This window comes from Protobothrops mucrosquamatus, unplaced genomic scaffold (assembly GCF_001527695.2).
Source record: "Protobothrops mucrosquamatus isolate PMUCROS unplaced genomic scaffold, P.Mucros_1.0 scaffold4646, whole genome shotgun sequence".
Lineage (NCBI taxonomy): Eukaryota > Metazoa > Chordata > Lepidosauria > Squamata > Viperidae > Protobothrops > Protobothrops mucrosquamatus.
The window spans coordinates 60,287-71,947 of record NW_015390545.1 but is presented as its reverse complement, the minus strand read 5'-3'; the positions used below and the strand labels follow the sequence as shown (position 1 = coordinate 71,947).

At 35.6% G+C, this 11,661-nt stretch overlaps 1 protein-coding gene across 1 annotated transcript in view; it reads right to left on the bottom strand.

Annotated features, from left to right (window-relative positions):
* Positions 1-423: 423 nt before the first annotated feature.
* LOC107299180 (spermatogenesis-associated protein 7) overlaps positions 424-11,661 on the bottom strand; it is a 23,268-nt gene continuing 12,030 nt past the window's right edge. Inside the window, exons 4-6 of the mRNA XM_015828547.1 lie at positions 10,939-10,986; positions 9,291-9,424; positions 424-912 (exon numbers count right to left, since the gene is read on the bottom strand). Coding sequence (XP_015684033.1) covers positions 424-912; positions 9,291-9,424; positions 10,939-10,986 — 671 coding nt within the window. The remainder of the gene's footprint in view (positions 913-9,290; positions 9,425-10,938; positions 10,987-11,661) is intronic.

The following is an 11,661-nucleotide window of genomic DNA, read 5'->3' as shown; positions in this document are numbered from 1 at the left end:
CTATGAGCAGAGGCATGGGCTCCTAATCCATACAAACAGCTTTTTGGAAAGGTGACTATTCCACGATGGTGCACTTATGTCATTTGAAAGTGGTGTTTTTCAAAGAGAAGAATGAAATGAAGCAAATACAAGGTCTTTGTTAATTATCTGTTGCCTCATTTTTAAAGACTCTTATTTACTCTAATAATAGTCTCTGGATGAACTGTTGTCTTCATATACTGACATAGGACATTTTTTAATCCATCTACTTCTAGCGATGTTTTACACGCACAAACACACACGTGCATACACACACACACGTTAGTTGTTGCCCATCTACCAAGTTTAGCTTTCCATTGTTAAATATGAACACGAAGCAGCAATTCAATACACCATACAGCGGGTTCGTGCAATGTCTATATATGGCTTCATTAAGAAAGTTCTTCACCTGCTTATTTCGATTTGCGTTTCTGCTTCCATCTGTTGCCTTAGATTCTCCCTTACTTTCCTTCTCGCTGGGGTGTAGTATCTGTACTGTGAAAGAAAGGATTTCGCATCCGACTTTAAAGTCCTTGGAGTGAACGGCTGCTGACCACTGGTAAAATGTTGGGAATGCTTGTCGAGGAGATCCACACTGCATGCTTTGGAGTCAGGAGTTTGGGCTTTTGAAGAATGTTTGCTTGCTGAAGTGTCAGAAGAACTACAGGAAACTCTAGAATGTAACTTTTGTAGGCTTGAAATGCTGGAGCCTGAGCTTTCAACTGAGAAGTTGGAGATTTTCAGACCAACTTTTTTGTTATTTGTTTCTTTACTTTGAAGGATTGCACTTTGCCTCTCTGGAGTCAATAGGGAGCCCAACCCATACTGCTGTTCACATGGTGTCCTTAAGGGTTCCTTGTCTTCTGGTTCTGATGAAACCTGTGTAGGGGTAGGCTGGAGAGACATAAAAACCACAGGCCATTTGATTGGGCTCTTTTCATGAAAAGCAAACAAAGAATACATACCAAATGAATACTATTCTCCATTTGTTTGCCTCGTAATGAAGTGCTTATAAAAATGCAGATATTGATTGGATTTAGGAACTCTCTGTTTAGGCTAAGACATTTCCTCTGGCCCCAAAAGTGATAAAGACTTTCTACCCCGGGGGCTTTGGACCTGCCAGGTTGATTTTTCTCTTGCTCTGGGATATGGCTCCACTGCCACCAGCTATTTCATTTCATTTTTGCTGAACTAAAACATCAGTGAAAGAAAAAAAAATCATCCAAGCATCCACCATATAGCAGTATAAACCAATGAAATTAATATGACAAGTTGGTTTCTGTTCTATCTCCATAATTGTTTCCATTATTCAAATACATGCTTTTGCAAACAGCACTTGAACAAATATTCTGTTTGTTTTATTTCAGTTTCCATAAAGCTTCTCATTGGTTATGCCCTTTTTTGTCGACCAGTCTGGGTCTACTGTAAGTGTTGTGGACTTTCCTTCCAGACCCGATAAAGGCACAGTCAGACAGAATTGTGTTGAAGTATTCTGAAGTATTGGCAATCAAGGGCCAATAACCTCTTCTGTGATTAAAAAGGCAAAAACGTAGAAAATGGCTTCTCTATCTATCCTGTAGAGGAGGAAGGTCCACTGGGAATGGCAACAGAAAGCTGTACATCATAGCAAGAACATGACAACAGAGCTGAGGACAGGCACAAAGGAAAGGTCAACTAGGGGCAGTTGTAATGGTGGCAGCAGCAGGGGCCAATTGCAAATTCACTGGGGGGGGGGCTCAAAACTTTATCATGTGACCATGAGGGTGTTGCAATGGTAATAAATTTGAGTACTGGTTGCAAGTTCATTTTTCTGTGCTGCTATAACTTCAAATGGTTGCTGAATGAATGGATGTTGAGCAAGGACTATCTGTACAATTACATTTTCCTCTGGCCTAACACAGCCTTGAAAATGGATTTGGAAGATATTTTTCAAAACACAAAAAAACTACTGAAAATATTAAAGAGAAATAAAAATTCAAAACACCCAATAGAAGGGTGTTTTGAATTTTGATTTCTTTTCAATATTTTCAATAGTTTCTTTGTGTTTTTAAAAATATCTTTTGAATCCATTTTCCCCATCAGAAAGGGAAAAGGTTTAAGATTATAAACTGGGTGTACCCTGGGCATTATAAAGACAGCATTGTCTTGCTAAATAAATAACCCAGGCAGCATCTAAAGCAAGATGTAATGCTGCATAGAAATATAGCTGTTAAGTTATTCTTTGAACTATGTAGTGTTATGTGAAGCACTGAGACTGAGATATCATGAGCAAAAGAAATTATAGCCTGAAGACGAAAGAAAAGAAAATGTAACTAAATCTAATATATGCCAATGGTATTCATTATATATTTCCATATTTTCTATCCCTGAAAACCAGTTTTCTAAGCATTCATTTTTTAAGCTGCTGTATTGATATTCTGAAGCACAACCAAAAATTCCATTCAATTGCCAGTTAATAAAACACTGTAAGAGACCACATAAAGATACAAGGAGCACTCTTTAGCAGTTCTTTCGTTTGACATCATTGATTTTTATGTATTCATTTACAACCCAGCATGCCACTGTGGAAAGGCATTACAAAAGTTGGTTGCAGATAAAACTAGTAAGTCAGCAGACTTGAAGCTTTTGACAGACTATGAAATGGAAAAAAGTCATATAAATTCTCCAAAGCAATAAACTGAACAAGGCACATTTTCTATTCCCAGGGATTCTTTCTATTGCTTATAATGTGTATCAGAGTATATACCAGAAGAAAGATATTCATGGAACAATTAACCTTCAACAATACACATGTATATATGTATATATTTCACACAAATTCCCAAAGCAGCGGAGGTGCTATTAAATAACCCTGACAGCACAAAACAAATGGCAAAGCTTTCTAGTTTTGACTTTCTGCTGAAACACTGAAATAAAATCATGATAAATACTGCTGTCTGCACAAATTTATTTATTTATTAATCCAATTTTTATAGCCACCCATCTCACCAAAGGCAACTCTGGGTGATGCCACAAACAGATAAAATCACATAGGAAAACAATAATATAAAATATATAAAAATCACTTTAAAAGATAAATATTATAAAAACAGATAGATGGAGTATGTTTTACTGAAGAATCTTGTAACACCTGTTTAATTTTGATGAATCAGAATATGCCAAGGGCACATTTTTATTGCAAGTTGTTTGCCTATAGATACCTAGAAATTCATGACAGAAATCAAAATACAAACATCAGGATAATTCAATTAAATTTTAATTAATTAGTTTACCATATTACCTCAGCTCAAATAAATGGAGGTTAATATTAAACATTTGGTGAATGTTTGGTGAAAAAGCCAGCGTCAAACCACAAAAGTATTAATCCAGAAAACTGTATTTCTCTATGTATGATTAGGAAATGAGGTAATATTGAGATAACTTAAGACCACAAAATTTCCATAGACTGGATGTTCATAATACTCTATATAATACTCTAAATAATTGTAGCAATTATTTTGTAATATTTTATTCTTTACAATCCATTTCATAGTCTCATTACCCAAAATATCATTAACAGACCTATGAAGATGAAAGTAATCTCTTTCTGTCTTATCTATTTTAACAGCTATCTAATTAAAAATAAAATGCTTTTACTTTTCAAAGATAATACAACACAATGAATGTTTTTGAAAAATAATCCTGCAGTCCACATTTAATTTTCTTATAAGACTCTGCAGCATTAATGTATATATATTTCTATAATTGTAAGTCAAATTATTAACAGGATAACATACTGGAACGAAGAAATGAATTAAAATTCAATGACAAATGATAATAAAAATGGAAAATTTAATAGAAAATCAAATAACAGAATAACTCAAAATTAAATAAAAATCTATAACAAGGGAAAATATAAACGGCTATTATAATAGAAATCGTAACCCTAACCGTGTCACTAACTTAATAACTGCAATGATTCACTTAACTTGTGGCAAGAAAAGTCATAAAATGGGGCAAAACTCACTTAGCAAATGTTTCACTTAGCAACGTTGTGGTCGTAAGTTGAGGACTACCTGTATCACCAAACTGAGAAATAGCCCAGAAAGTATTCAACAGTGCAAATTTTAAAAAAGAAAACAAAAAAATGTCTCTTTCCTATCACACTATGATACTCACAAAGTTTTAAGTACCTTTTAATTAAGAACAAGTTTAATACCACAAGAAAGGAAGATTTTACTTCTCCAAAGGAGTTGAGGAAAGACACACTTGCCCACATCTGTATCACTCAACAAAGAGCTTTTAAAAGTCCTAGTTACCATCAGCCATGAAATACTGGAAGGAATAGAAAGGAAAGGCCACACACACAAAAATCACTTTTCAGAGACCATTTCAAGCTCTGCTATCTATCTCTCTAAATAGCCTGTTTGCTAGGAAACTTACACATCTGAAAGCTGTAACAATCTGTTAAGCAAGCTCCTATACTATGGCCCGCCCCTCCCCCGCCCCAGCATAGAGAGCTGGATACATATCACTTTTTGCCTAATTTCACGGGCAAGGGGTTTAAAAGAATCTGCCTACTTTTTCACAAGACATATAATGTACAGAATTTTTTTAAGGTGGCAGAAATACAGTATTTTCCCTTCTAGAATATTTAAAGACATTCCAGTCCAGCTCCTGATTCAGTCACACTCTTCTCACTTGCTCAAGGCTACAGCCTTCTGCCAAAACAGGATAATACAGAAACTAGTGCTTCAATGGAGGGAGAATGCAACCATTTTCTCCCAATGGCTCATTTTATGCTCAGTTAATAGAACTTCAGAACAGACTCCAGATTTTAAAACAAGAAGCCTCCTCACTGACATCTTTTATCCCTCAGCTGACTCTGACTGACTACAACTGAGAGGAGAATGTAACCTCCCCACTTATTTGTTTAATGAAGTTCCAAGAAGGGGAAATTACCCGTGGGCTGAAATCTATAGAATTAAAGCAGTGTATTCCTCAAAGCAGTATATTCCTCAAAGGCAAGCGTTTCTTTCAACTCTGATATTGACTCTGATTTGGATTCTAGTATCCAAGCAAGCTTATCAGAAAAAAAAAGAATCATCATGCCACCTATTTAGATTTTACTCCAGATTTTATTTCAATTTTAAAAAAGACTGACAACAACATAGCGTTCCCTAACCAATCTACTATATACCCATTGCCACCCTCAGAATTCAATAAAGCTGTTAGTCATGAAATTATAAGAAAGGGGTTATCAAACATTCAGAAGCCGCTAATAGATGATCCAGAAGAGAGTGAACTTTCAACTTCAAGTGCTGCATTACAAAGACAGAAGATACACCATGCTAGTTCCTAAGAGAGCCAGAATCCTCCTCTTGCATTTCCTACATATATGAGGACTGATATTAAGTTACCCCAATTAATTGAAACATGGACAGTTGGTTGCTCAATTGCAGAAATAATAAACTTCATATGTTTCATAGCTATATTCATCATCAGCTTGCTACCTGGCTTTCAACTGATTTGGCACTAAATGGATATACAGCTTACTTCCTAAATGCTGTAGCTGGGAAAGGTACACCTAAAAGTGGTTTAGGTGTATTGATCAGCTTTCCATGGCAAATAGCCAGATATGCACTCTGGCACCAGCCAGTATCTCACAGAGCTTAACATCCTGAATCAGAGAATCAGGAAGAGCCTGGATTTCAGTCCAATGTCATGTTTTCCCTTCAGCACTTCAGCCTGAAAGAAATACCCATTATGTCCCTGAGACTCGGGACAAGTCAAAACTATCCAACATATTCTTACAGTATGTCTTGCCAGTTTTGTATAGAACCTGAAAATGCTTTAATTTTCTTACTTCTGACCAGCAAAACAGGATTCACCCATCAACAAAATTTTCCGACATCAACCATGAAATAACATACAAGATGACCAGGTTTTTGCACAGCAGCATGCAAAATCAGGCAAGGAATGATTAAGAGCAACTGAACCTGCCTGAGAAAGGATAGCCAGAAATGGCTCAGGCTCTGCATGAGTTGCTAGTTACGTTTTAACTTTTTTTATGCTTTGGTATGCACATGTCATGTGAGATATTTTATTGTATCTCAGGTTTGAAAGGGATTTGTAATAGAAGTTTATAATCCGCAAATCCCTTTGGAATAATTTTATTGTTTTATCCATTTTTTTTTATTTTATGTTGCTATTTTAACATTTATATAGACAGGTTTGCTAATTTTAATCTCTTTTCTCTGTGACTCATATGAAGCCTGAGCTATCTTCTTAGCACTTTTTGATTTAATATATATATATTTTTAGCTTAAATTCTTTGTTTGTATGTTAATGGCCACAATAAATTTATTTGAACTTATTTATTTCTCTATATATATCATTACATCATACACCAAGTTTCACAATAGCAGGGTCCTTCAACTCTCCCCTATTGGTTTGACAATAGAGTATGTCCAGATTAGGGATCCTCAATATTGCCATAGCAGAGTTAACTTGTGTCAGTTGCAGTTCTAGAGCAATTGGGCTATTCACAAGAACATCACATACATTAAAAGGAAGAGTTGAGACTGAGCCTAATAATCATATTCTCCATTACCAAGAAGTTTACCACTGAACAGAAGGAGCACAACATGTTAGCTTTTCTATCTGAAATACAACATGATACTACAGGTCAATTATCATATTATAGGAGATAACTGATTAGCTTTTGGAGACAATCAGAACTAGCACAATGTTTGACAGCTATGATTTGAAAGCCATTTTCTGTTTGGTTTGGTGGCATATTCCTTTTAAAATTTTGAAAAAAGTTTCACCAATAGATGCATATTGCAAATCCTGCATTACCATGATAAAATCAGTAGTGAATACAAAGGTTCTTTATTCAACAATCTGAAATGACAAAAGCTTTGATGAATGTCAATAATGGTAACCAAATGAGTCTCAGATGTTTAACTTGACATTTCTCCCTTTTCTTTCAAAATAAAACAAAGCAAAAACAACAGCATACTGTATTACCCATCACCCCCAGTCATGAATAACTTTTCTAAATAGGGTGATTATCTGGGAATCTTATCATTCACTCTGTCAGCTGCCAAGCAGTCATGCAAGAATTGGCCAACTAATGATCCACTTTATATAGCAGCTTGATGCCAAATACGCCGTTATGCATATTTTAAAATGAAAATGAATCCCACCATTTACAGTACTCTCCCCATTTCTGCTATGCAAATAATATTCTAGCTGTCTATCAGAGATCATTCTTCTAACTAGTGTTATTCTATGCAGTGCTAGTCAACAACTATGGTTTATTTGAGCAATTTATTTCCTCCAGTCAATTTCTTTCTCTTTCTACATAACTGGGAAGAGGTACACATACATGAATATAAACAGCTAACTTTCATTTATGATCTAAACTTGTCTTCTCCAACCAAGTTATATTTAGGACCATAATTTTAACATTTAATAATACTGACTGAGAAATTTGGAAGATGGAATTTCAACACATTTTAGAGGAAACAGATGGGAGAAAGGATGAAGTAAATAATATTTACAACACTTAAGACACGAACAAAAGAAAGCTAGAAGTTTCTATATTTCAGATTACAATAAGTAGCAATCATGTGCAGGTAGTTCTCAAATTTTGACTGTTTGTTCAGTGACCATTTCCAAGTTAAGGAGGTGCTGAATGAATGGTACTTATACCTGATCCCTGAAATTATGGCCACTGCAGCGCCTCCACAGTGATACGATAAAAATTCAGATGCTTGGCAGCCCACCTGCATTTACAATAGGAAGAAGGCTTAGACTCCCTCCACTTGCCCATCTCCCCTCCATTTCTCTCTTTTGGCCACCCTGCATAGTGACACTCATCAGCAGCAGTGGTGGTACTGAGGCTAAAATAGACCAGGGAAATGTCTATGGAGATTCTCAGTCATCCAGGTCATGACTGTCCCAAAGATGCTTTTTCGGGACGCAACTGGACTTTCTTGTTTTTCTTTGAAGACGTTTCGCTTCTCATCCAAGAAGCTTCTTCCGCTCTAACTGGATGATGGGGATTATATCCTTCCATTCCCCACCATCCAGTCAGAGCTGAAGAAGCTTCTTGGATGAGAAGCAAAACGTCTTCAAAGAAAAACAAGAAAGTACAGTTGCTTTCTGAAAAAACACCAGAGAAGTTTAGCAGTCTCAGTCGGGTGCCAACACTCCTAGACCTCTACTTCAACCCCAGCATTGCTACTGCAGAGTGCAGCCTCAGGCTCCATGCCAAAGCTCAAAGCCTCTGCTGAACTCTGTTTGCCCTGCCACCCTTGCTGCCTTGTGCTTCATTCACCCTGCTGCACTTGCTACCCTTTAAAGCAGCTGCTGGACATGTCAGGACACCTTCTTGAGGCTGGTCATGATGCTCTCCAAATTGCACAGGCCATTCTCATGATACTGCAGTAAAGTTTCTCAGTCTTTCTAAAGCATTGTGAGAATGGCCCAATGCAAGGCAGTTTGGCACGTCCTGTCAACAGGAGGAGGAAGGCGGTAAAGGTCAGATGACAGCGGTAGAGCTAGCAGGGCCAGCACGTGAAGGATGGCAAGGCACTTAACAGAAATTCTATTCCCAATTACTATTATAACTCAAGGATTACATGTATTTATAGCAAGCATATCTCTAAATGCAGGTAAATTGAAAACAGGTATTGTAGGCTTATTTTGCAAGAATATCACACATGATTTAAAATTTGGTATGTAGGAGATTCGTTATTGATGCTAAACAAAAATGGAAGGACTAAATTTCAGGTTCCTCATTCTGAAGCAGATGAATGGCAAGGAGAAAATCGTATTGAACAAACTCCAACTGCAGTCTGTAAATCCTTTTAATTATCATTCCCCCCTCCAGCAAATGAAAAAGATAGCAGTAGAATTAAATTAAAGTGAAATTAAGAAACGTCTTGTAAAAAGGCATGAACCATGTATAAAAATTTATAGAAAATTTAGACTTTGTTTCCAATTTACAAGTTGATATAGGGAAGTCCAGAACAAATTTAAAACAAGAAAAAGAGAGAAACAGCACTGGAGAATTTTGCCCAATCCTCTTCAGCACAAATTAAAATCATAGAATAAAATTATAGGAATTATAGTTCTATATGGTTTTGCTTATCCTTAAAAGGAAATATTTCTTGATGACTGTAATTTATTTAGTAGAATACTGTTATTCAACAAAATAAAATCGGGAAGGAATCCTCCAGTAATAGTAGTGAATAAGGAATAAAGAGAGTAAATATACCTACTTTCCTGTAGGTGGCAGATAGCAGTCTTCTACTCTCCCTGGAACTAGATCGGGATACCTGTTGAGATAAAATCATCTCTTTCTCACATTTTTCTACCTCTTTCTTCAGTTTCTCTCTTCGTTGCTGATCTGAAACTTAAGAGGATAATATTAACCAGGGTCAAAATACCAGGATTAAAGGGCTTTTTAAAAAAAAATGGATTACTACGTTTGTGCAAAGTTAAAAATGATTTTCAACTAATGCCACTTTTGGTAGCAATAAATATGAGATAATGAGAAACTTGACAATGCCCTGGAATCTGATACATCATCTTATTCTTAAATGCATATATAAAAGGGTCTATATTATGAAAAATCAACATATAATTTTATTGTATTTAATGACCCAAATCCAAAGAACGAGCATCACTTCAAATTTTAATTAAAATTAATAACTCAGAGATTAGTCACAATGAGAATGCCCTACTGATTTTCTATAACAATAATCAAAGGTGTTACAATAAAAATAAGGTAAGATAAGATGATAAGGTAAGGTAAGATCAGATCAGATCATCATACCAAATAAGAAAAGATAAAGATTATTATTGTCTTTGGACAGCCAACTTTGTATGATCTGGCATCAATATGTGGTACATATTTTGGAGAAGGCAGAATTTGTTCTGGTTCATTTCTGTTTTTGTTAATTTACAGTTATTTGCAGCACATTTTTCCAACATTTCTCCAACCTATCCAGACTGTTTTGAATTTTCTTTCTATTTCCTGGGCAATAATCCACTCAGTGTTATAACATATCTACAAATTTAATAAACATGATCTGCTCTACAATTTTCCCAGATAGCAATGTTAGACTGATCAATCTGTCATTTCCTGAATCTTTCAATACCAAAGCTTAAAATAATTTTTATTGCCCCTTATAAACCATGGGGAGAAAATCACATAGTAAAATAAAAAAACAAACAAACAAAAAAGAAAAATACATATTAGAATAGATGTACACACAACAAAAAGCTAAGTTCTTAGATAACAAATGATCAGACAAAATAATATTGATCTTTCCATAACATCAAGCCTCATTGTTCTTTTCTTGAAGAAAAGTACAGTTTTTTCCTCCAGTCATCTGGCATTTTAACCAGGATCTCAATAACAAAGGTTCAGCCAGACTATAATGAATTTCTTCTGTACACTAGGATCCAATTTATCTGCTTGTGAAGATTTAATCTAAAGACGTATTTCCTGAACATGTTTCTTCAATCTCAAGCTTCAATTTTGTCTCTACATCCTAGCCTTCCTATCTTCATAATATTGGAATACCCAATTTTCTTTTTTTTTTAATTAAGACTGAATCAAAATAACAGCTCAGTTTCTATGCCTTTTGTTTGTTACCTTAAAGCATTTTGCCCTCTTTATTAGTCAGCTAGCATAATTCTTTTTCTTTTATTTTGAACACATCTAAAGAAGCACATTTCAAATCAACTTAAAAATTTGAAGATGGGAGGGAGGGAGGGAGAGAAAATGTCACTGCCCAAGTGTGACTAATGGTATATATAGTAATGAATAATAATTCTAATTTACGAATAATAATAAATAATGGTATGAAATACTATTTTCATTATGTCCCTTTATAAATTATTAACAAATCAAATACTTACATTTTATGCTATTTAATCTGCTTTTTGGTAATGAACAGTCTATAGCAGCTGAAAACAAACAACACAATTAAAGTGAATAAAAAAGTTATTTTGCAATAGACTTTATTGGCTATCAATATGTACCTACAAAATGAAACTTTTTGTAAGTGAAGCTTAACAGCTTGTCCATGTGTTTAATATATTTTTATTTTATTAATTGCCTATCTATATAGCTATCTACTTCCCTACTATATTTGTATGCTGCTCATTCCTGAGGCTCCAGATAAGTTTTTTTTTAATCCAAACCCATATAAATAATCCACAAAATACAAATCCCATGTGCATATTATAGAACTCCTTTTCCTGTGCCAACTAGAAGACAAAAATTGTTACAAGTTTCCTGAACCACAGAATGGATGAAATAAACCAAAGTTCCACTGGGAAAGAGAATAGGGACGGCAATGGGAAAACCCACTTCCAAGGCCCTGTCAGATGTCAGTCCCACAAGGAAAGGACCAATAAATAGTTGATCTCAATATAAAATATGATCGGACAAGTAAAAGAATTCCAGAGGAGGAGTTACCGTATATACTCGAGTATAAGCCGAGTTTTTCAGCCCATTTTTGGGGCTGAAAAATGCCCCCCTCGGCTTATACTTGAGTCAGCGTCTTGAAGCAGCTGCTGCTGCCGCCGCCGCCAGGCAAGCCACGGCGGCTCGCCGCTCGCTCCCCCTCCCCTGGCGCT